We start from the raw sequence: 26,801 nt of genomic DNA, 5'->3' as shown, positions 1-26,801 counted from the left end.
GTTTGCGCGGGAAGGACGGCGTGACAGATAATTAAGCAATTACTCTAGGTTAATGCACTTAGGTTATGCTTTTGTAATAAAAAGCAGTTCGTGTAAAGTAAGACTATGGATTATATGATAATTAATTCCATATTAATTGGCAACATGCTATTGCAAAAGGCAAGTTTGTTTACGCTACGATATTAGTATATATCTTCATACAAATAGAGCACAAGTTCGGTCATATATTAAGACGGACCAATAGGTGTCAAATTTGGACATGTGCAATCAAACACCATTTTATAACTTTGTAACTTTTGTTTCTATAAACAGAATGATATAATTGAAAATTATTATGAACTTTTGTTTCAACATAACAGTACTTTTAAATTAAGAAAAAGACAAAAAAAAACATTGAAATATGTAGTTAAAAAATGATAAACAAATTAAACATATGAATTTTCCCATCGTGACTTGTTGAGACCTTCATCAAAGAAGGTAAATGTTCAACTGACCGCGGAGGCAAACGTCGGACTGTCTCTCTACTGTCAACTGTCAATTTGACATGTGTAACTGTCACGAGCTGTCAGATGGTCGACGTTCGGAAAGACAGTGTCGCAGAAACCGTTAACATATCTCTTTGTAAACCTTAGCTATTCAAAATGTTAATTTTACTCGTCGGAATAGCGGAGAAACTTTCAGATGCAAATTTCCGAGATGTAAATTTTATCTTCAACTTATATTAAAGTTATGTAGTAATATAAACCGTTAAAATTAAATTACAAATGAGTCATACGTTAATTTTGTAACTAATAATTCCCTGACATATTTGACGGACATCTGTGTTTATTTTCAATAAAAGTCATGTGGTATACGAAATACATTCAATTTCTCCGAGGTTCGAACCACTAAAATGTCTGGCGCCATCCCTCATTGATATGACCGCGGGAATACGTGCCCAGACAGCCGGTGATTGCAACCACAAAACAATTGAAAATCGAACATTAAACGATGCATCGGCTCCGTCTATTGTTTGTCATTGAATAGACCAATTTTTTATCTATACCAGTAAATAATAGAAGAAAAAAATTTATATTCGAAATTTAAATTTTGTTTTTACTTCTTTTATAGGATTTTTTGGCAATGATATACGCAACCCTAACCCTTCCGATAGGTCCCAACTTCTTTTGTTATAACTATTTATTTTGAAATAAATATTTATGTATTTAAGTTTTCTGCTGCAGCAAAATGCCGCTGGGAAATGACAATATGCTAGTTATTGAGTATTCAAAACACGTCAGTACTGTTTGAAAATGTTAAACAGCTATCCAAATGTAAGGGCCGCAAACACTATACTGACTGGGAAATGAGTTATACTCAATGTCCAAACAACCAATACTACGAAATATGAATACCTTGTGTAGGGCAAAAAGGTTTCGCCTTGCATTTATAATTACTTTCACATTATATTTGAGAAATAGGGTTGTCACTAACATATGTAAACAAAGTATGTTTTCCGGGTAACAAACGGTACTTTTTTTTTTTTAAGTTTAATGGCTTTACCTTTCCTTTATAACTTGCGTCGTAAAATGTTTTTTTAAATATGCATAATATACATTGTAATTTATAGTTATGTATTTAATACACTCAAAAGTGTACTTTATGTTCATGATGTTATGATCTTTTTTAGCATAAACAAATTGATTTGAAAGGGTTGTTAATTTGTTTTTGTCGAATAGCCGAATCTATAGTCCAAGAGTCAGATTATGTCCGACTTGCACCGACTAAATATAATATTAGTTGCTAACATGGGGATAAAGAGAACACAACCGTCATCTTTGCATAGGTGTATAGTCGGCTTTCTTTTATTAATATTCCTATTTAACCAACCCTAAGTTTGAAGATAATTCATTGAAGCGTGTCCGGTGTGTGAAGTGATACAATACGAACGAATTGAATGAATGCCGTTGCGTTTATTTCCTGTACAATTTATTTTTTTGATATCAATCATGCCGACATGTATAAGTAGTTGCCGACAAGTGTTCTTTTAATTTGATTTCAAACACCATGAAATTGCCTTGTTGTGCAATCGTATGACAACGTCGGTTACGAATCAAATGATATTTGACATTGATTCCTCATAACTATTTTAAATTGAACCGCATTATAATTATATTCTGTATTTCCTACATATTATAGACTATTAAGTTAGAAATTTCACAGAATGAGTATCCAGCCAATGACTATTGCACAGTGAGCGTCCCTTAGTGGAGATTTCTACTAAATCCACATTAAGGGAGACAGACTTTGAATGCAATGTTTTCATACGTATGCCTTTTACATTTAAAAGTATAATGATTAAAAACACTATCAACTTAACGTAGATACGATCTGTTATTTTTATTATTATAAATTCAACTTTTATCTAATGTTTATCAAAATATTATATTAGATCGTTTATCAACACGTTTGTAACATGATATATAGAAAGTGACATGAAATGGAAGCGCTCTGGCCGAAGCGACGAGCCGACCTGCCATGTAAAATGTTTTCTTGTGTCTATTTCATCATGACAGATGTCAACGTATGGTCAAACAAGGATATCTGAGCCGGTGAGAGGCGCTACTGTCGCGGTTTACTTTGTCAGAAAATATGTAAAACCTACATGGACATAGAAAATGGCATAAAATAAAAAATATGACATGACAGCTACAGTACGAAAAGGATCGTTTTGATACTTTTTGAAGTTAAAAGGGGTTGTTTTTAATTTAATTTGCCTTATATCCACATTGACAGATATCGTTGTCAGTCTATATAACAGTTAAGCGTCTTGTAGATAAAGTATTTAGTCATAAAAGTATGTAGCTTATATATCCCATTTTAAAAATAAAACAGCCAGTAGCGAAGCTATACAAAGAGATTTATAGATGTAAAGGTCAACTCACCCCATGCAGTAGTCATATAATACAGTATAAAATAGCAAGAAATCCGTAAACGCCCGTGATACGAACGCATATACGAATCTATGTCGGCTAGACAGTTTGGACAACAAAGTATCACAATGGAACGGGCATAAATATAGCCTATAAAAATATATGCACAATTATAATTAGGAAAAATAGACAAATAAGTTGGTACTCACCTGAATCCATCTATCTCAATAACTTTTCAGCTTTCCTAACTAATCTAAATGTAAAATTTAAATACGAAAACTGGCTTTTCAAGTTTTGGTTTTCACTTATTAAAATTCCTCGCCAAAGTTTCACTTAAAGAATGACCACCCACATTTAAGCACTTAAGACATGAACAGCGATAAAACGAAACTTTAAAACATCGAAATTATTAATATCACAATTTTTTGTTTAATGATAGCATTAAATGTGCGACAAGTAACGTAATGGGTTATAAAATGCATTTTAAAAGTTCATTTTTCTTATAACAAATATGGCCACCAGGTGTCGCTGTTCGGTGAGCTTAAAAAACAATCAGCTGTCATTCTCTTAAATGGTTGAAGGATAAGGAGTAATACACATAGAATTATTTTGTACACCTGTCATTACATTCCGGAACATCCGTTGAATGATGTACATTGTAGGATGCTTAATTAAGCCTTCTAACAAATTTCTTTATCATTCCATGACCCCTATACTGTAAAAAAAAATTATAAAAAATTTAAAAACCAATACGTTGAACACAATGAATTGTTTACGTAATTCATTCATTCATTCATTGCGCAATAACCGCAGTATTTACAGATTCAGATATTTCATCGGATGAAAACGTAATTATAACAAAACAAGTGAAGAAATACAACTACGTATTACAGTTGCCAATATTGCAATCAAGTAACTATGAAAAGTGTAAAAAATAATCCGTATAAAGCACGATCAATCATAAAACTGTCACTTCTATCAATCAATTACCGATTAAGGATCCGTGGGAACCAAACGCCTATTGTTTGGTGCCGTTTCAAACGTATTGGCGGATCGGTGGGAACCAAACGGTCATTGTCTCCGCTCTGTAGATTCAAACGACTCACAGCTCCGTGTCCGGTGGAAACGGACAAAAACATCTTATGAATCGAATCGACGATCGACTTGTTGAAACGCACGAAAAACTTATTTCACTTTGCAAACAATGTGAATAAAATTAGAAAGTCCACAGATTAGCTTTGTCACAGATAAAACTGGCAAGTAAAAATGTATATTACTTAACATTACATTGAGAGAGTGCTATTTTCTTTTGTTTTCTAAAAAAAAATCTGTTTTTAATATGTTTTTATTTAATTTTAATTACTTATTAAATTTTTATTTACGTTTAACGTCAATAAAATTACTTTTAACCGATTATTTTACCATGACTTATCAATTAACAAACTACTCTTTTGCATCACAAACTCAATAGCAAGCTCTCTGTCGCGTTATTACTCTGTACAAGTCAGCGCGACACTCCAGGAAATGCCGTAAGTGTGGAGAAAAAAAAGCGATGAGCAGGAAGTAGGGGCAGGTGCGGCGTGTCGCTCTGTCCATCCGTCCGTCCGAAACTCGAGACATTCCCTCCATAGGATTACATCAAAGGGCACGCTCTAACGATTCGAAGTACTTTGTTATCGATTAAATTGAAGTATCGATTCGATCGATTATCAAATTAAAAGAACATTTTGAACTCGTTAAAACAGGTGATTAAAGCTTTATTGGATGTTTGGTAAAAATTGCTAGTAATTTTAGCTGTGGTATAGTCTGCGTCAAATAATAATTATAAAACAATTAAATAGGTCGAAGCTTTATTATGTTTGTAGACGACAAAAATAATACAATAATTACTCAATCCAAAAAATATATATCAATACTAGCTGTCGCCCGCGACTTCATTGCGCTGGATTACAAAAAAAAAACTTAATAAGTTGCCTATGCATTTTTCCAGACTATGTTCATTTAGGCTCATAGGCTATTAAATTAGTCATTCTGGAGATACCTTCAAACATACATCGATCCATACAAACATTGTAATTTATAATATTAGTAAGATTTCAACAAGATTTTACACTACCAAAGATTAAAAAAATTACATTATAAACCTGTTATGTTTATGTTTCCATTGTGGTGTCATTTCGAAGGGAAAATACAGACACCATTCATGAATTATTTGATGATATATGAATAGTGATTCATAAAGAAATAAAAGAACAGCAACATGAAAAGAAATACGTCGCAGGTAGCAATGCTGCAATACAATTCCATTTCGGAATGTACGCAGTTACGAACATAATTAGTTTTCAACAAAAACTATTATTTGAACAATGTCTGCAGGTGAGACACACGTCCGTGCTCTTTGGTAATTACAGCAGGAATGACGTTAGGGTTGCGATATCCACAGTAAAATTAAAGGGTAACATCAATGTAACTAATTCATTTACGTTAATTTCTTTATTAAAACGATGAGTACAAAGTTACAATGGGTTTTTCAAAACCATCTGTATACAATTTCGTGAAGAAATCATGATTTGCTTATTAAAATATTTAGAAATGCGAGACTCCAATTCTGAGTTATTATAAGTGATTATACGATGTTTCTTTAATTTCAACTGAGGGTCTAGCACGAATATTTGTGATACACGCCTTTGTAACGTCATGGATAAAAGATATCGGAATTTTTATTAGATTTGTGGTGTACTTTATACCCGATAGGACGCGGTGCACACTTTTTATACAAATTTTGCCTACAACGTTACGAAGACGTTCTTAAGAATATTCTTGCTACGCCCTCTGATTCTGAAAATATTTCTTCTGTTTCTTTATACTTCGCAACCCTTAACATCGCAGCATTCATTGAATCGAATCATTTAATTTTGAATTTGGAACAAAAATGGCCGTCGACCAATGAACGCGCAGCTGTTGACTCGTGCCGACATATTTTTAACGGCCTTTTTTCAAATGATAATTTTAAAATTCTTTAATAGTCCTTTACAATTGCTACGTTTAAAGTTTTTTATTGGGTAATAGACAGTAAACAGGTGGAATATTCTTTTTATACGCATTGCCAGCTGCTTTTATTGAAAAATAGATGTATAGACCATCTGTTACAGGGAATTTTTTACAAAACTTTGTTAGTAAACATTTTTTATGGGCCTAACAAACAAGCATAACAGATCGAATGCCACTTAAATCTCAAAAAAGGTTATAATTGACTACATTACTCTTTCGATGTGGACCAAAGATACGTGTTTTGTTATAAGCATAAGTCTTATAACAAAACACGACTTAGACGTAAATAATGGTTAAAATCAAAATTTGCAAGTCTAATTTCTATTTAACTACCATTTACGTAGATGGGATATTCTTTTTTCTATAAATTAAGATGAAAAAGTTACGACAGGTGCTTACTGAAATTAAATTAATTAAACGGCATAGTCAATGTTGCTAGACACCTGCTGCAATGTGTTTGATGTTGGGTGATATAAATAATTTCTATTATATTTTAGGTATTTTTTTTTAATTATGTTGGACGCATCTGGCGCTATGTGACCTTTATGTGCTGCAGGTGCTTTATAAATAGAATGCTTAGGTATTTTTAGTTGTTTATATTACACAGAGAGCTTCTCTCTATAGCTATCTTTTGTGTTACCACAAATATATTATGACAATGTTTATTAAGATGAACACTTTAGTCTTTTGCAACATTTATTCAGTTTTTTAGACTAGCTGTTGCACACAACTTCGTCCGACAGGGATTAAAAATAATCTTGCCTATTTAAAGAATGGAACTAAATAATCAAGCTTCCCAACAGTAAAATAATTTTGCAAATCGGTTTAGTAGTTTCGCTGCTTATTCGATGCAAACAAATAAAATCTTTACTCTTTATAATATTAACATTTTAATAAATAAATAACAAAGTGCGTCTAAAAAAATCCATGACTGACATGAAGAATTAACAAAAAGGTACTTCCGATACCGGGAATCGAACCCGAGCCTCCTGGGTGAGAGCCAGGTATCCTAGCCACTAGACCATATCGGATGATACTAAACAATCTAATTTAGAGTTCTAATTTTTGTAGCTTTAAAGTATAAGTAATTAAATTTCTGTAGTTACTTTTAATACTATTTTTTTTACTCTGAAGAATAAAATGCAAAGAAATAAAAAAAACACAACATACTTAAAGAAAGGCAATAAAACGTTTACGTAAGTAGTACAAAATTATTGAATTCAACAAAATATACATAAACTCGATGAAAGTATTGACCGTCTTGATATTTTTATTGTTTTACAAATTGGATGCGATTTCGTGTTCGCTCCAGTTACAATCTTTGTTCCTGTTTACATCCGAAGTGCGGTACAAATTATGTGTTATTCCAAATTCAATTTTGACGTGCAATTTATTTTTAAAATGTAAATAAAGGTTTTATGGTCCCGAAACATGTTTAGTTTAATTAACGGACTGATTTACATGGAAATAAAACTAAACTTAACGGAAAAGAAGATCGATTTGCTTCATATCTACAATAGATCTAAACAGTGGTATTTATTTGTTGACGGTCCTGGAGATATCTTCAAACAAACATCTATCCATCTAAACATTCGCATTTACATTATTAATGAGATGATTTAACATTTGGTTTTACCGAAGAATTTCTTTGTTCATAAAAAAAATAAAGATCGAATTAATAAACCGTCGCACAAATCAAAAATGTTTATCATTTCTTTAGCTGCATATATTTTATTTATTTCTTTAATATAAAACGAATCGACATCTCCGCACGAAGGCGATTCACGATCCAATAAAAATATTGCACGGAACCAAAATGCCGAATGAGCGATAAAATCACGGCCATGTTTCTTTTTTTGGCGCCAACAGTTTTTTTTTCTTTAATATAGTCAATTGTATGCGGCCAGTTATAATATTGTACTTTAATTTAACATTAAATTTCTTTATCAGATACAAGGTGTCGAGTAACAGCATTATGAATTGAGGTTCACTTGAAAGATTTTACGGAATGAGGTAGTTAGTTATGTTTGTTATTATTTTTCCTTCACCATATATTTTAAGAGAACTGGCGAGAGCTGGATGAGTGGCCGAGGATCGTGTTCAGTGGCGTGCCATGGGAGAGGCCTATGTCCAGCAGTGGACTAGTATAGGCTGATGATGATGATGATGATGATGATATATTTTAAACGTTCAATATTTATTAAGTTAATATTTTTATGACACATTGATGAGTTTTTCTAATTAAAAATTTAATGAAAACCATATTTGATTTAAGATTACATAATTTCTAAGTGGAAAGTGAATTGACTCCATGACGAGCAGTCACATAGCTAGCGCATGCGCTATTAAAACCAGTTTGTAAATTTTTATAGGCAAAGAATTTAATTCGCTACCCACTTTAAAACGAATATCATACAGCAAACTGCCCCTATTAAAGCTATAAGTACGTATATATATTGTTATGACGAATTTTCGACTGATTTGCATTGTGAGCAAAAGTCAAATGACATTTACCGAAATGGGTAGGTAATAAAAGTCCTCGATTGTAAACTTAGGAGAAATTTATATGACGTCATAGCGCATGCGCGGACATACCCTTTCCTTCAAGCGATGTGACGTCATACGTCTAGGGCAGACTGTGCGTCAGTTTGGACCAAACGAAGATAAGGGCATGTTGGTGTCTTCATTTGCGTCGTTAAAAAATATTTTCATTATTTTATTCACTTCTAGTAATTTTATTTGTTTTATTTATAGACTATCTGTTGCCTGCGACTCCGTCAGCGCGGACTTTGAAACAAACTTAATGGGTAGCCTCCGTGTTCTTCCAGAGATCCATGCAGTGCTTCCGGAGATACAAACATCCATCCATACATCCAAACATTTTCATTTACATAATATTAGTACGATTTTTTTTAATTTGATTTTTTTTCCAGTTGGTGTCATAACGCTGACGTCTGTTTTTGTTCGTAGATCACTTCATTATGCAACGCAGTTCTGGCGATGTGCCAATTTTTATACTCTTAGTTTTTAAACTGAGCTTTTCATTGATCCACATCGACCTAATTTCGCAAATGGCTTTAGCGTTCTCAAACACATCGTATGAGAAGATTCTAGTACCATTGTTTTATACTAAGATTTTTATTTCTAATCTATACATTATAATTTATTTGCATTTCTGACAACGAAAAACCATTTTTTTTGTGTGTCCACAAGTCCGCGTTCTTTCTGTTAATCTAAAACGGTTGGACCGATTTTGACCGTACTGGCTGAGTAGATTTTTTCTTTTTTTTCAATTCTCGAATTCGAAGTCTCGGGTGACAGCTATTCTATAAAGGTTGACAGTAACCGTATATATCAAATGTGTCGATGTCCATTGTGGAAAAAAATCATAGAATTTACAATAAAATAAACTTAAAAGGAAACAACTTCGTTATTTGCAATTTCAAAACACTTTCAAGTATACAAAGTTTGAATGATCCAATCGTAAAAAGTTGCCGCACAACGAATTTATGCGAGCATTTCTAACCCTCCAGTGGTTTTTATCTTTATTCCTGAATGTGAGGATAAAATATGCGACGCGACTTAATGTTATTTTTATCGTCTCTATAAGGTTGAAAGGGCGATTGATTGCATCTTGTATTCACTTAAATCAGTGGTTCCCAAAGTTGAAGGACCCACAGAAGACTCAACGAATGGTGCATTATGGAGAGAAAAATTGAGGATATACTAGTTGTAGAAGAAATGTAACAGGAGGGAATTCGCAAAAATCTAGTGGATTTTTAAAAGGGGTCTACCAGTAAAAAGTTTGACAATCTCAGGTCTCACACAAAGGGTCGATGTTTGATTATGACAAGAGATTGAAAAGATAAACAATACAAAGACAATTGGCATTCAAACTAACAATACCGAATGACCCAAGACCTTAACAATTGACCACCGAAATCAATATTCAATACTTGAGATGGGTCCTAAATTATTGTTTAAATAACCATAGAATAAGCTTTTTTATTGAGTTCAGCCACGGCATTTCACAATCAATATGCAAATGCATATTTCTGTTTTATATATTTTCTGTAATTTATATCTATTATATATACTCGTACATTTAAATGAGCGTCAGTGGCTCAGGGGTCAAGCACTTGACTTGCAATCTGCAGGTCCTGGGTTCGAACCCCGCAATGTACCAATGTATTTTTCGATTTCCGATTTACATATGTACATTTATCCGACGTTCTTACGGTGAAGGAAAACATCGTGATGCAATCTGCACATATCTGAGAAGAAATTCAAAGATATATATGAAGTCAACTAACCCGCACTTGGCCAGCGTGGTTGACTAAGACCTAATCACCCTTAACTTAGGGTAGGCTCCGAGCACCTCGGTGGGGACTTATAGTGAACTGATGATGATACGTTCAAATAACATGTGAACCTGATTGGGTCATTATTATACATAAATTATTTTGTATACCCAGTAATAAACTTAACGCCTAAGTCAATAACTATCGGATAACGTCCGTAAGTGTTTTTCATATATTATTGTCGTATTTTCTATCCGTTTGTAAGTTAATCGGTTTAAAAATAGTTTAGTAAGTTTAAATAACTTAATAGGCCCTTGTTGGCAAGTAATCTAGTTTGCGACTTCACGTGCACAGTTTATACTTAAAGGGTTAAGGTCAATAATAAATTACAGTAATGAAAATGTCGTGAAAAGTCATTGTTGCTAATTCCCGGTTACAGTGATTTTGTAAATATAAAGTTTTTGTAAAGAGGTTAGTTAGATTAAGGGTCGCCAAACGAACGAATTAATTAAAAATGAGAAAGTCCGACATCTAATTTGTCTAAAGCTTAAAATTTTCCTAGGCAAATTATTAGTGAATTAAGAAAATGTTACTAATATTATAAATGCGAATATTTGGATGGATGAATGGATGTTTGTTACAAAGTACCAGACCGGCTGCTTATATCTCGATAAAATTTGCCATAGATGTAAAAAATAGTCTGGAAGAACATATAGGTTACTTTTTTTAATTCTGCGGACGGCGTCGCGGGCGACAGCTAGTATATAATAAAACTACAGGAGTCAGTGTAGCGTAAAGTTCTCACCGTAGAATATATGTATGTCTACCGTATGGCCTGTGAACATTTGGAGCGAAGTTACGGACAGGTGTTGCGGTCGGTTCCGGGATTCGACACCGGGGTATCGGATTACAAATACCGTTACATGACGCATACTAAGCCTATTTAGAAATTAATTTCCTTAGCATTGGGTGTTGTAATTAAAAGTGACATGTTTGAGGGAAAATGATTCCGTGATAACTTTAAAACAGATAGATTAGGAAAGATAAAGTTAGAAATGTATATATTAGAGTAAGTTTGAAAGTAGCGCCAGTGAGAAATTGAGGAGTAAAAGATTAGCGCGGTTTGAACATGTTATGCAGAGGGATGATGATGATATAAGCAAAAAAGTAATGAGATTGAATGTGAATGGCTAAAAGGGTAGAGGAAGACCAAAAAAAGTATGGAATGACTGTGTGAAATAGGATATGCGTAGGAAGGGGATTGATTCGGAAATGACGGCTGATAGAGATGTATGGAAGAGTAGGGATAAGGGCAGGTTGATGATGATTCCGTGATAACTTTTGCTCGGCTTTTGACGTATTTAACAGAATTTGTTTTTTTATTACTGTAGAATTTTAATAGGTATTTTGAGCGCTTTTTGCATTCATTCGCGCAGGTTGCATAATGTAACCGCTGGTCAAATTTGAATAGTACGAAATAATTGTGAAAACATAGAAGTTAAGATGCTACAACGTTATTTGGAACAACGTAGGACAGTGAACATAATTATGAATAATACATCGTCTTTAATTATACATAACATTTCATAAATATGTAATAAAAACCTTTTAAATTTTATCAACTTTGCATTAACAGGTCGTAATATTATACAAGCGCGGCTAAGTGGACGAAGTAATGAACTTAATTTATACAGGGAAAAGGTCTCATTAATAAATATTAAGGCGAGATGAGAACGGTATAATGAAGATAATAAATATAAGAAGTAAGCTTCCAGAGTTAGAACATTACTGAAAACAGGTCAAAGGCAACAAGAATTTTCTACTACTATTTTCTTCGTTTGGCTTTGACATTCTGATGAGTGAGACAGGGCCGTATTCATAACCAAATTAATCCAATTTTCTTAACTCTGTACATGCTGGCAACTCATTTTTAAAAGAAGAAAACGACTAAATATAAATACGATAGAATTCATCTGACGTGAGACTTACTCTTTATTGTGTCATAGTAAAAAATAGCAACATGAAATTCTATAGTTAAAAAAAATCTTGAAAGCGTTTGTTGACTTGTGTTGCTATTTATTTAAAAGACTGTATATCCGGTATATTTATTCCACAGCTGTCAATTTAACGAAAACCGCAAACTTATTAAGGTCGGCTACAACAAAGGAAGTTGCGGTGAAGACAAAGAGATTCGCTGACAGGGGCGGATTAAGTCAATGACACGATTGTTTCAATATCCCGTTATGATACCTTCTCCGGGAAGTTGTAAAGACATTTCCACATATTTAATTAGACCACAAGTACGACCATTCATTTTTGTTGTAGAAACAGGATAATATTATGTAATCTTTGATTAACAATATTGTGCGCAAATAAATTATTTTATTCGAGTGGCAACTTTATTAAAATCTTTCTTTTATGTTTTTTAAAATTAAACACAGTTATTATTTTTTTTTATTTTAGGCCTTAATTGTAGATATAATTTGCTTTTCAAGTTAAACATAAAGTAAGTTCAAATCCTGTTTGAAAATATACCCTTAAATTACTTAGGTATGGTCACCCTATACTCCCTTATCGTAGAAGACACCGTTAAGTTAGTTTTACTTTGCCTAGATAATGATTTAGTAAGTATAATTATTTTACAACGGTTTAGTATTTACTAATTACGTATTTAAAGTAATAACACTACGTTAAGTTGAAAGCCCTTTTCCAATTTAATTTGTTCTAATTTAAAGAAAAATGCACTTAAAATTATTATTATAATTTAGTTCAAATTTTGCTTAGTTTATTTATAGAATGCTTTAATTCGTATATTTTAGCCGACAGATAGTTTTAGGAGTTGATTGGTTACTCTATTCTTAAGTCGACACTAAAGTTCTAGTTATTTTTGTTATAAGTTCACGTCTCAATTGCTGAGAGGAAGCATTTTCGGATCGCTAAGGCATCATTCTAATCCAATTTCCGATGATTGTCAGTTCTGCTAAGCCCTCATCAGGCAATTCTTATAAGAGATAGCCGTTCTCCGAGACCAACTATTTGCGTCTCCGATTCCCAGAACAATTGCTTAGTCACGGATCTGTAGATTTACGAGAGTGTACTTCTAACGTTTTATTTCGACTATTCGACGTTTTATTTCTTTATCTAGGCATGCTCTATTTGAAGACAAAATACAAGATGGTTCTTCTTTTTTTTTTACTATTTTCTTTTTAATATACTTTTTCATTTTTTATCTCTATCACGATTCCCCATAATTGTTACATAGCTATCAGCTGTTTCCTTATACATTTTCTTTCTTTGTTTACTTTAAAGCTTTCAACGTCAAATCTTAACATAATCATTACAAAGTTAAAGTGTTAAGCTATAGTATCACTTTCTAAACATACCTGCTTGGAATACGCTAGCAAGGGATAAGCAGGATTCGAACGTAACGAGCCAGACCGCGTGACTGTTAGCTTTAACATAGATAAGTAAGATTGTAGAAGTGACAAATAAAAAATTAAAGAACAGAAGAGATAATTAAAAATAATTGCATTAAAAACATCATCATCAGCATTCGAGGCTCGGAGTCTAGACTAAGTTAGTTGGTAGGCTCTAATTAACCACGCTAGGACAGTGCGGTTTTTTGACTTAACACATATCTTTAAATGTTTTCGAAGATATATTATACAGGTTGCATCACAATATGATATTAAAAATCAAAATTCAAAATATTAAAAATGCCACAACGAATTTAAAAATAGTTTACTGTAATTAAATTCTCTCTCTTACCTTTATTCTCATTACACTCTTACCTTTATTTTACCCCTATATTATTTTGCATTAAAAAAATGTACCAATAAAACTTGATTTATTTTTAAAGTGGTAGTTCTGGCCAATTGATCTTGGCCGTCAATTTGACGCGTTGCTCACGCCTCCTGGCCATATAGGGTAACTTGCGTAGGTCACGAGTCGAGCGGTGGTCTTAATCGAACCCACAGCCGCCTGTTTTTCCGCATTTTTGCACCTCGGGGTGTTCGGGTAATGTATTTGACTCACGACGCTTATCTGATATCTGTTTTTTTGATTTATACAAAGGTCAGGACATTGCACCGATCGTTGGAGATAGTGAATTTATTAAGCTTTTTTTATTTTTTAATTCCAATCAGATCATAAGTCTTTTATTTTATTTTTATGGTGATTTTGAATTGTTTTAAGTATATAAATAAACGTATTTCACTTATGTGTTACGTTTGATTTGAGTCAGTCCCTCTGATGCGTAGATTCAAAGTTTAATTCACATATCATAAAAGTTTTCATGTCCTCCTAGTACATATGTGTTGTTCCAGACTATGTTCTACATCTATGCCAAATTTCAGGGAGATCCATGCAACCGTTCTCGAGATACCTTCAAACATCCATCCATCCAAACATTCGCATTTATAATATTATGTAAGATTAGTAAGATTCATTCTTATACTTAGGGAATCAAATTTTATTACACTACAAGTATATTTCTTTGTTATAAATGGACATCTGTAAGCACAGAGTAATAAGCAATTATAGAAAATAGAGCAATCAATTAAATAATTATATTTATATACACAGTAATCAATAAGAGGGCAGCGTGGCCGTACTTAAGATCAGTGAACTGCATTACTCTGCGCGGGCGCAATTAGCTGTAAGACAATGTAGCCATGTATTGAGCTTTTGGTCGGACATTTTGGAAAAAATTGGAAAATCACATATAGTCAATGGATTTGTTCATTAAATGATTTACACTCTTTATAATATTTTAAGGTCCTAATGATTTAAAATACCTAATAATTAACTAAATATATATAGAAAACGACAAATTGGTTATGGCGATAGAAAACTGTAGGTCCCTACTGCACGTCTTCAGTAACCCTTTGCAAAAATCTCCTTCATAATACGCGGTGTAAATTTTATCTTCATATTTCAATCTGTGACATAAATTCTTGAAGCATGTTCTCCACGTGCATAAGATTATCCTGAGCTCCTTTACAACCGGGAAGGTCTCGAGTGTGTCGAGCCGCATGGTTACACCACTACCGTTGCGTTGCCTCTCATAGACACTTGCGGTTGCCATGGCGCGGAAGCATTAGCGGGACTTTGCGGTTTTGATACTATGAAATATGGTATTACGTCTTTGAAGATATATGTATAGGTAATAAACGGTAGGCAACCGTATTGTACATAATGTAATCTATACATAACAAAATATAAATTAGATTTAGCTGTTATGCTGAATTTTGAGGAACTATTCGAGAACCAAAATTTTATGGCTTTCCGTAACTCAGCGAAGTACTTAATATTTTAATTTATTGTCTTTGAAAATCAACAATTTCTAAGTAATTTGTATTAAAAGCAAAAGTAACTTAGTCGCAAGTTCCCTTAATAGTCTTTGTGTATCGATTAAAAATTAATATTCAAGTATCAAATTTACGTGTCGCAGTACATCAATTCCCTGCTAAATTATTTTTACCGGCGACTAATCGCGGGTTCGTTTCCGGCGCAACTCCTGTTTCTACAGCCGCAGGGGCGCAGACGTATCTTTTAATAAACAAACAACTCATAAACAATAATTATCGTACTTAATTAGGAATTATAATTAAGACGTAGAAAACCATGTTCAATAAGAATCTTAAATAATTAATCATTGCACATATTTTTATTTTTCGTTACTAACTTTTTTGTGGTGGAAGAGATTATTTGATGTCAGAGCAGCATTCGTGTTAATTATGTAAATATTTATTATATGTAATTTAAATAGAATAAATGTCATAATTATGATTTTTGAAGGTTTATTCTCTTTTTTGAGGTAAATCGGGATCAAGTTGGACCGTGAAATTGCTTTAGAACTTAAAGTCATTGTATCGTAAAGAAAGTTATAAAAAATATACAAATAATTTTTTTTAATTTAGAGAGAAATATGACGTATCTGCTCTTGATTATAGATTCTACTATACATCTAGATTTCCAGTAGGAATCTGTGTAGGTTTAGGCATTACTGAAAATAGAATAACCTATATCGTATGAATCACGGTCGGCTCACTTTATATTTAGTCTGTCGGTATGCATTCAAACCTGACAGTGCGTTTATGTCGGTTGTTACTGTCAATGTCGCTTCAAATAACTGTTTATCAATGACTAATGTTCATATTGCACGGCGATTGGAACAAGCTGCTCGTTTGAGTTCCGTTTCATTATGATGTAGATTCTATATTCTTCTTACAGTGGCCAGTCTTCAAAAATTGGCCGCTAACGTGGAATATTTATTCCTGTCAAGTGCAATGCGAACCAATTCCTCCACTGATCTAATCCCCGTCTTTATGTCGTCTTCGTCTTCCAGCGCGTCTCTTGCCTTCAATCTTGAAGATAGATTCTACATAGGAACTGGCACTAAAGATGACTAAGCTTTGGCAAATATCGATTTTCAATTGTTTGTTTTCATTGCAAAAATATTTATATTAAAAGATATTGTCATTTCTCTATTGCGTTCTAATTCTTCTATTATGATTTTGTCCAGATGTTTCTCTAGTGGAAATTCCCAGTTAGAATGCAGTCCTGTCTTAGCAACTTCAGTTTAATAACCTGAAGTTTGTATTACACTTTGAGGAATCAGACTCTTTAAATTGTGAAAAACATTTAAAGAGAACAGAAAGATATAAGTAAACTTTGAACTTATGAATCTGTTCAAGATCATAACGTTTTGAGGGTTACAAAATTTATATATTTGATCACGTATTATTTCGTCACGCTTTTTGTTCGTAACACGTAGCTTGCGACATAGTGGTCATTCGAGATGTGTACTGTTAGGGCCACGGAAATAACCTTACCCGGCACTAACAGACGAAGTCTATTATTGAAATATCGTGACTCCATCACTGCTGAATCTGCTGACGTGAAATAGAAAATTGATTTCGACAAGAAAGACAGATAGACAAATATAGTACATTTTCCATTACGTGCCAAAAAGCACTTTAATTCATCTGTATGTAAAACGCAAGCAATTCGCAACTCAATAACATATATAGTCAAGAACTGTTCAATTGCAAATTATTTAATTAAGTTTACTAACTCGTCAGATTATGCAATGACTAAGTTCACAATATAAAAGTAGCTCAGAATTTTAATGTGCGATTAACCTGTCACAATGTAAACACTAGGGAGCTTCATGTCGTGATACGAGTTTACTAAAGCAGGACCAGTTAGGGCAGGCATACACGGATCCAACCATTATCAGTGCCATTATGTCGTTATCGTTAGGCTACTGAGAGTATAGTGTGCACTAACTTTATACTATAATTAGTCTATATTTAGATAGCAAAATGTGTCAGCCTCCTTTTAGTTCAGATTTTACAATATTATGAGCAGTCTGGTTTAATAATATTACTAGCTGTCGCCCGCGACTCCGTCCGCGTGGATATATGTAAGAAAAACTTAATTAGTGTAGTCCACCCACCAATCCATCCACATCACATCCATCTGAACATTGTCATTTATAATATTAGTTAGTTAAATAAAAAGCAGCTCTTCAAGGAATAAAAATGAATAAATAGTATCCTATGCCCGTCTCCTGCCACTAAGCTACCTCCTGACCAATTTTCAACAACATCGGTAGACCCGTTTTTGAGTTATAAATAGTGTAATTAACACGACTGTCTTTTATAATTTTATATTTTTGTTACTGACTTCATTTAGTCTTTGTAAAATAGCTTCAGATTGATTTAATCGTTTCATTACGAAGCTTGATAGATTTGCTTCGAGAAATCTTAAGATATTCAAATTACTATTAAATTTATATTCATAAATCAGACGTTTATACGTAATGAAAATGTTCGCGTTGAAAGACTGTGTCGAAACTGAAAGGTCTCGGGTTCAGAGATCTGTCTATTCCGCAATTGCTAAACAATATTTATGATACCTTATACACGGCATTTCCATTACACGAGGCGGTATGTCTCGACCTGCGATTGTGCTTATTATCTTATCGTCTCACGGTAAATTTCAGATTTAATTTAAGTGTTTTCGAACAACTTAGAGATAGAGTTTACTCGTCGACGATAACATGTGACCTGAGTTTCATGACGTCAGAGCTGCATGCTAATAAAAAAGGTGGTCAACTACAACATTGAAGCAAAAGTTAGGGAATTCTTATAATAATTTATGTTACAGATCGACTTTTTAAAAATAATAACCAATCCACTTCTTACGTACGTAGCGCTTGTAAATTTTAACCAGATATTCGCTAGAATATTATTTATACCTTAATAGATCATGATTAATGGGCCTTATCCAGTTTAAGTCTAGGTTACACTAGTCTAAACAAAGTCTGAAGTCTATCTGGGAGAAAATATTTCCACACGCGTCTAGCAATCGAAAGTAGACAGTCGGCGTCACAATTTGGGCTCTCTTTGATCTCGCTGACTACTTTATCTTTCACTCGTGTAGTTAGACCACTTAAACTATTGACATTGAATTCGTAAAAAATGTTTTAAAAATTAAATTAACATATGAGCTCGCTAGTAGTAGCATATCTCTGGGTTATGTAGGATTTTGACCTACCATATATATGTCACGTTAGCTATTAGTCTTGGTTATATATTGGTGAGTTTTAATTTATTTCAACATTAAAAAGTCAAGATAACTCGATCGTAAGGTTAATTTGGCTATTTAACGCCACCAAATCTAAAGAGAGATGACACACACGAAATAAATCGACATAAAGTCTTTAAAGTAATCGTCACGAACACGATTAGCTTCTTATCTGACATTTCATCTTAACAAGTTACGACAAAGGTGACAGTTAGTTATTTTAATAGGCTTATGATACCCTATGAACTCATTTCTGATTATTATTTTATATTTTTTTTATTAATTTACATTTTATCTTTTTAATAATAAATTTGTCCCCGTCCCGACGTTTAGTGGTTGGACTGAAACTGTCAAAAAGAGATAAAAGTGACACGCGTTGACGAAAATATTACCGCGAATATCAAGTGACTTTAAACAAATGTCTCTTCATTGCGAAAATAAATCAAATGGCAAAGAACTTTGAGTTTATTTTTGAATAAACGTTAAATATCTTTCCGACGTTACGGGAACTGGCGCATGATGTTTCCTTCCCGTTGGAACGCATTTAGAAATAGAAAAAAAAAACTAAACGAAAACAAACAAGCGATGATGAGCTCTCAGTTATAGGGGTTTTCAAATTATCTAATTATATTTAATAACTGCGTAACGAAGCGCTTGAATTATATTTATGCGTTGTTCATTTATTTTGGGAAACAATTGAAAAACGACCTTTTTGTTTGGTACAATTTTATCGCTTTAATAGCAACAGAGTTTGCTCTTTCTTCTTTAATATATAAATAAAATCAGAGTGTCTGTTTGTCGAAAAAAATACCATCTTTCGTATACAATCTGTATATCTGTCTGCAAAGTAGCGTATGTTCCGGATAATCTCCGGAACAGCTGGACCGATTTTGGGACCAACGGGAAGATAGCTAATAAACGCGAGAATGTTATACGTTACTATTTTAAACTCTGCGTGGACAAAATCGCGGATAACCACAAGTATTATCTATATCTCTACAAAATTCGAAAACATATAAATTCACTGCTTAACAATATTAATCTCCTTACAGGAGTACATAATTCAAAATTTATTTACCGCACGATTTAACCTGTACAAGCGTCAATCTGTCTTTCTGTACATCGGACACTTATTACTAAATTAATGTACCGGATAATATGCACTTTGTATTATGATTCTAATAATAAACCAAATAGAGTCTATTTTAGTTTGTCGAAATCTTATTAATGTGCTTTGTAACGGGTCCGTGTTTTAATACAAATGTTTGTCGCTAACGTAATCTTGTTCGAATAAATATACATGCATATATTAAGCAATGATACAATAAAATCCTTTGTTTATTGAGACAATTGCATTGTTTTTTTGTTGATAAACATGCTAATTGATACTTTGTATATCATCAGCTTAATATAGGTCCCCACCGAGGGGCTCGGAGCCTACCTTAAGTTAAGGGTGATTAGGCCATAGTCAACCTGGCCAAGCGCGGGTTGGTTGACTTCAACATATCTTTGAATTTCTTCTCAGATATGTGCAGGTTGCATCACGATGTTTTCCTTCACCGTAAGATCGTCGGATAAATGTACATATGTATATCGAAAATAGATTAACACATTGGTACATGGCGGAATTCAAACCCAGGATCTGCAGATTGCAAGTCAAGTGCTTGACCACTGAGCCACCGACGCTCTTTTTGCTGTGTGAAAGTCAAATTTTATTCATATGAAAAACATGCCCAATAACAGTGCATGTTGTGTTATTTCTTACTACCGAAATACGTGTCCAAAAATCCCTGTTATCTGTTATTTATTCATTCCTAATTATTTATTTATTCCTAAAAAGAATCATTAAAGATGACACTATGGTCGTGTAAAGTTGTATCGTCAGTGTAAACTCACTCTAACATACGTTGACCAGGACATGTAAGATGTTATTTCTGTATTTTAACAAAGAAAGATAATCATAAACAACACGAGTTAAACGCTCAATAAGCAGTAAATAAGATTTTAATCCTTAGCGAAGACGCAGTTAAGAAATATGTTATTATTTCTGTTTGAAATGTTTGTATTTCTTGTGCTTATTAACTTTAGTCAGTATGTTAGTAAGCTATTTAATTTATACTGAAATCTGTACTCAGGAATCTTTTTCCTAATAAAGTATTTTGTTTTAAAAGAATCATGTAGTTATACTGCCTATGCTATTCCCTAAGAATACTTCCATACTCTGATGGCGCAGCAACCCAAAGTAGGTGTTGGCCTCCGACAAAAGAGATCGTCATAGTCGCCTTTCTACCAAAAACAATTAGATCAAATCATAGTCCTACTGAGGCAAACTGTTGCATTATAATATAAAAATAAATTTATATATATTAAGGATTTATAACCTAACAAATACCGAGAAAATAATCGCAAATTGTTTTAACTCACTATCGGCTAGCATAGTTCTTTAGAAGCAAATGCGATAACAGCTAAGATCGTCCAGTAGCTGAGATGTAACTAGGGTTGTCGCCACTCTGGATTCCGGCCTGTCTTGGGGTTCCATCATGCATATTCTAGAAACAGGTTGTCGGGTTAGAGTTTGTTGTCCGCTTAGGATCAAGTGAGGAAATCCTTCATTTTTAGTTGACCGCAAGAAAACAAGCAAAATTGACCAATCACTTGCTGTCTTATTTTACTGCCAGTGTTAAGGACGTTGGCAACCCTTAACACAACTTATGCTGAAATAGCGATTTGTTCTTATTTCTTAGTAAGATTAAGTCGTTCTATTCGCGTCGAGCATGCGTGTATGGTTGTTGTCTTTTTATAATGATTACCATGCAAATGTTGGATGCCTATTCAAGCTTAGTTATGTTGATTTTGTTGTGACTCCAGGTAATTATCATAGATTACGCTTGACACATTGTAACCGAAAGATAGGTAAATGATTAGTAAGATAATTGTGTAAAAAAATTACTTGAAGTTTGAAAATTATAAGCAAATAACATTCTGCATTATGCACAATGAAGGAATGCTTAAAAGATATAGGTACTAAAGCGTTAGGCAATAAAACCTAAATTATAATTTAAATTAGCAAAAAACCGGCAATCGAGCGTTTACTCTCGTCGCCACATTATGGAAGTGCTCAAATTTAACCGGAGCTAAGCTAACGTGTTAACTAAAACCGCGTAACGAGGTTCATAGGCTGCCCGAGGAAGGTGCGCTGCCGGTACGTCGCAGCCGCGCGGGCGAGCGTCCGCGGCGCACCTTACAGGGGCATTGCCTCAAAGAGCGCGTGACGTCACAAACTATTGAGACCAGCGCCGTAGGAACGGGCGATCAAGGAACAGCAGTGGCATCACACTAGAGAATACACTTCCAATCGACGTAGCGCTCCGTTCGTATATATGCGGATCGACGAGAAAAATTTCAATAGCGCGATTCAGACTTGTTCACTTTTTGTGGAAGATTTTTTTTTTAAGTTTCAATAAAACCGTTTTAATATTTTTTTAAATACAGCATTTTATTTTTTTTTAAAAGAAGTAAGAGTTTGTGTTCCGTAATATTATAAAATAAATATAAAATATGCGTTATTTTTTAATTATTGTCTTCGCCAACGCCATCTACCGACAGTTTAATGAAACTAAAATAGAAGCTTGTTTTTAAAGGCTTTCCTACGCATTGTCAGATGTCGTTGCAATTTAATACAGTAAAGTAATATTAATTGGCTGAAATAAAATAAAAATAAATAGATGAATTATAATAACCAATAATTTTACACAAAAAAATTTAATCGATGTTATAAACAAGCTGAGCTTTAGTCTAATATAACAATTGTTTTTTGTTTCAGAGGATCGAACAACGAAAGAAACGAGAGTCCCGGCACTGACGATGGCAGTGTTTCTCCAGAGCCACCTGACCGACCGCCCGGGAAAGTGCGTCAAATCCACCCCGAAGACAAAGCTCAATTCCTCGCTTACGATTCTACATACCGTAAAAAACCAAAGCCCAAATCTCTTCCTCTAGAAGACAATCAGATGTACAGTCATTTAGCTAATACAAATGTAGCCATGTCACCCATGTATCCCCTCACGCCGAATATTTGCGTGGAAGGAGGGAAGATTGAGTTCATAAAGTCGCCACCAGGGAGCGCTAGGAGTAGCGTTGCGCTAGTGTCGCCGCCGCAAACACCGGTTGTTATGCGGCGCACCTCGCGGGAGAAACGTGAAGTTCGGTGCAGCGATGAACAGGTCGAGAAGTTCGACGGTGATAAGGTAGGTGGCGCTGTTTCAATTTTTTTCCCCACATTTTTTGGTCGATTTACTCATGTTTTTTTGTTTGTTATTTCGTGATTTAATATGAATAAAAGTCTAGATATATTTTCGGTATACACTGTTACTCTTCAGCTGTCTGATAAAATTTCATTCAATATCTATCTTTTGCACTCTTTACTTTCGTTGGGTGTATGACATACCGTGGGTTTCTGAGACCAAAACATCGGTATAAAACATATTGTAATCCCACTCATTATCTTTGAAAAACAAAACGTTTTAAACGGAAATTTCGGTCTCAGAGACCCACAGTTGTTATTGTCATTTTTCTATAACTTGTTTTTGATGTCTAAAAAACTAATTTCGATACGCTATGTCTTCAAACATTTCCAACCGTTTTCCTATTTGGAGTTTGAATATAACCAAACAATTGATTGAAATGTCCAAGCCCTCGTCAGGAAGCTTTGTGAACTTATTTCCGATCTTTCAAAATATGACGCGTCTTGTGCCACCACCGTCCCCGACAAATCAAAAAACTTTTAAACAGTGCTTACAAAGGAAAACCTTTTATTGTCAAATTCTACCTTTTTCTTAACTTATTGGACGAAACCATATGAGGTAAATAAGTTTAGTAAAACATTGAGTTTTTTTTACGCATCAATACATTTATATATAAACATAAATTAGATTATACTCAATCAATGCTTATATTAATCGTCGATCAAAAATACTCCACAAGACACATTGTACTTAATATTAAGTATTATTGAGAGAAAACTGCTTTTATTACATACACAGAATATTGAAGCTTCGCGGCTTTCGTGATGATTAGATTTTTTTAAATCTTTTTTCTATTTTTGTCCTTATATGACGTGTCAATCCTATAGTACCTTTAGTTATATTTTAATAAACGAGCTAGCGTAATCGTACGGCTGCGAATACAACAATGAGTAGACTTACGCCTTTTTAACAAAGGCAATTTGTGAACAACCTTAATAGAATTAGTAACAATGTTCAAATAAAAATTTAGGTAACGACTATCCAATTTATGGGTTACTAAAGTTGTTTAGCGTCGGTGGCTCAGGATTCAAGCACTTGACTTGCAATCTGCAGGTCCTGGGTTCGAATCCTACCATTTACCAATGCGTTTTTCGATTTCCGATTTACATATGTACATTTATCCGATGTTCTTACGACGAAGGAAAACATCAAGATGCAACCTGCATATATCTGAGAAGTAATTCCAAGGTATGTGTGAAGTTAATCAACCCGCACTTGGCCAGCGTGGTTGACTATGGCCTAGTCACCCTTAACTAAGGGTAGGCTCCGAGCCCCTCGGTGGGGACACATAGTGAGCAGATGATGAAAGTTGTTAAAAATCGCACATCACTTATGTTACCTTTTTAATGTTTGTTCTTTAAGATAATTTCAAAGTTATAACAATTTTCATTTTATAATCTAAAAGCAAACGTTTGAAAACATCTTATACAATATTCTTCATCCCCTAAACAGGAGGGGTGGAAATAATTGGCCTGATGCACCTTAATGCGTCTTTAGTCGTGCCTAAATTGTTTTTGAAAGCTTTCATGATGGCTGTCTCTTATAAGATTGTATGGACTTAAAGGGATTCCGTGTTAGATGAAGTTTGGATCGATTTATATTTTATATCCTTATTTTATTTTATCACTGGGGTTCTGTTGATGGATTTATTATTGACGAGTTACTTGACATGTTTAGTTTTATATGTTTCGTAGCTGTCGCCCGCGACTCCTTACACAGAGTTAAAAGAAAACTTAATAAGTAGCATGTGTTCTTCCAGACTATGTTCTATATGTATGCCAAATTTCATTATAATCCTTTGAGCTATCCATCCATCCATCTTAACTTTCCCATTTATATTAAAATATTATATGCTAGGTTCAATCTTACTTCTAACTAATACTATAAATTCGAATCTTTGGATTGATGGATGGATGGATGTTTGTATGTATCTCGAGTACGGCTGTATGGATCTCGGTGAAATTTGGCGTAGATGTAGAACATAGCCTGGAAGGTCATATAGGCTACAATTTTTTTTTATTCCCACGCGGTAAGAGTCGCGGGCCACATCTAGTTTAGTAAAAAAATGTTGCGGCATGAATAAAAGAAGTGATAAAATCAGATGTAAGGAAATATTGAACAAAATTAATTTAAAGATCTTCCAACGTAACCAAAGGCGACGGCTAGACCATAATATAAATCGTATATGTTATTCCCAGGTCTGTGAGTAATATAAATTCATAAGTCTGCGTACTGAGTCTGATTTACTTTGAGAATCGGTTCAATTAATTCACTCTATGTCCCGACGTCTCTTTTGCATTTCCTCTACGTTTTAGCGATGCTTTTACGATCCAGATTTGCATTCATTCAAATGAGACTGCGGCATGTTATCTAAACTAATGCAATGATATATTATTACGTTTTCATTTATACTAACTTTTAAGGACAAAATCTATTGAAAAAACTATAACGCAATCATAGCGCTAGAAGGAATTTGAATAGGGGCGGAATCTTACTAATAATATACAGTGAATTTGAATGTATGGATAGATGGATCGATGAAATTAGGCATAATGTAAAACATAGTCTGGACGAACACATAGGCTACTTACTAAGCATTTTTTAAAACCGCGCAGACGGAGTCGCGGCTGACTGATATTAGAAAATAACAATGGTGTTTATTTTCTGTAATAAAATCTGCTTGATTCTATTTTTTCCCAAAATACAAACACAAACATATATTTTTATCTCTGTTTTTTTTTCTACAAGAATGACCAGGACGACTATATGTTTCTGTACATATGTTTCGGCGAAGGAAACCCGAAATACGGCTTGTAATAATGCACTTTAATCTCACTTGAATAAGGATTGCAGTTATAAATATTTGAAGACCTAACCTTATTTGAATCTCGTATTATCTAAAGAGGTTTTACTTATCTTATCTGCGCAAATTAATTGTTTATTATCTGTTTTATCATTGACAACATTCAGACTTGTCAGCTCACTGACATTGTCTATGTTAGACGCCTGAGCTGAAAACTTGTGTTAATTTTTTAAATCGTTCGCAATTAAAATAAAAGTAATATTTTAGCCGGTAACCTGTATTTATGTCAGAGTTTTCGTTATAACGTAATTTATCAAAGATGCTTCCATCATCTATTGTGGTTTATGTTTTAGAAGACAATTGTTTCTATGTTTTTGGAGCGATAGTTATGTGTTTTATATTTTTCTGTGCTTTGGAATACAAAGAAAATATTACAAATCGAATACAAAGAATAAAGATATCCAAAAGAGGTTTCACGATATCGGACAATGAAGTTTGTCTCACGGAAACAGCAGTTGGATTTAATTCTACGTGATTTGTTGAGAAATAACATACAGTTGGCGTTGACTATTTAAAATTGCTGTGTTCATTTTTTGAAGATTTCATGTGAACTATTGAAGAAAACCTGTTATGTAAATTTAGGATATATTTTTTTATGTACATATCTATATCTTACAAAGATGTAAAACATTAATTAAAAATAAATAAAATAATCATAAACACAACTTTTTAAGTTTTAAGTCAGTATCTCCGAAACGTTCGCTAATTATATTGAGCCCGCGTCGTTGTTCGCCAGGAATTAAAAAAAAACTTCGTACCCTATGTGATGTGTTAA

The 26,801-nt window shown here is 33.6% G+C and overlaps 1 protein-coding gene and 1 non-coding gene across 2 annotated transcripts in view; one reads left to right on the top strand and one right to left on the bottom strand.

Annotated features, from left to right (window-relative positions):
* LOC106128388 (uncharacterized) overlaps nt 1-26,801 on the top strand; it is a 241,357-nt gene that overhangs the window by 41,935 nt on the left and 172,621 nt on the right. The window contains exon 2 of the mRNA XM_013326757.1: nt 22,683-23,106. Coding sequence (XP_013182211.1) covers nt 22,683-23,106 — 424 coding nt within the window. The remainder of the gene's footprint in view (nt 1-22,682; nt 23,107-26,801) is intronic.
* TRNAE-CUC (transfer RNA glutamic acid (anticodon CUC)) lies at nt 6,923-6,994 on the bottom strand. The gene has a single exon. It is a non-coding gene; the product is annotated as a tRNA-Glu (tRNA).

This window comes from Papilio xuthus, unplaced genomic scaffold (assembly GCF_000836235.2).
Source record: "Papilio xuthus unplaced genomic scaffold, Pxut_1.1 DF828780.1, whole genome shotgun sequence".
NCBI lineage: Eukaryota > Metazoa > Arthropoda > Insecta > Lepidoptera > Papilionidae > Papilio > Papilio xuthus.
Note: the sequence above shows the minus strand (reverse complement) of the source record. Positions and strands in the feature narration are given on the sequence as shown.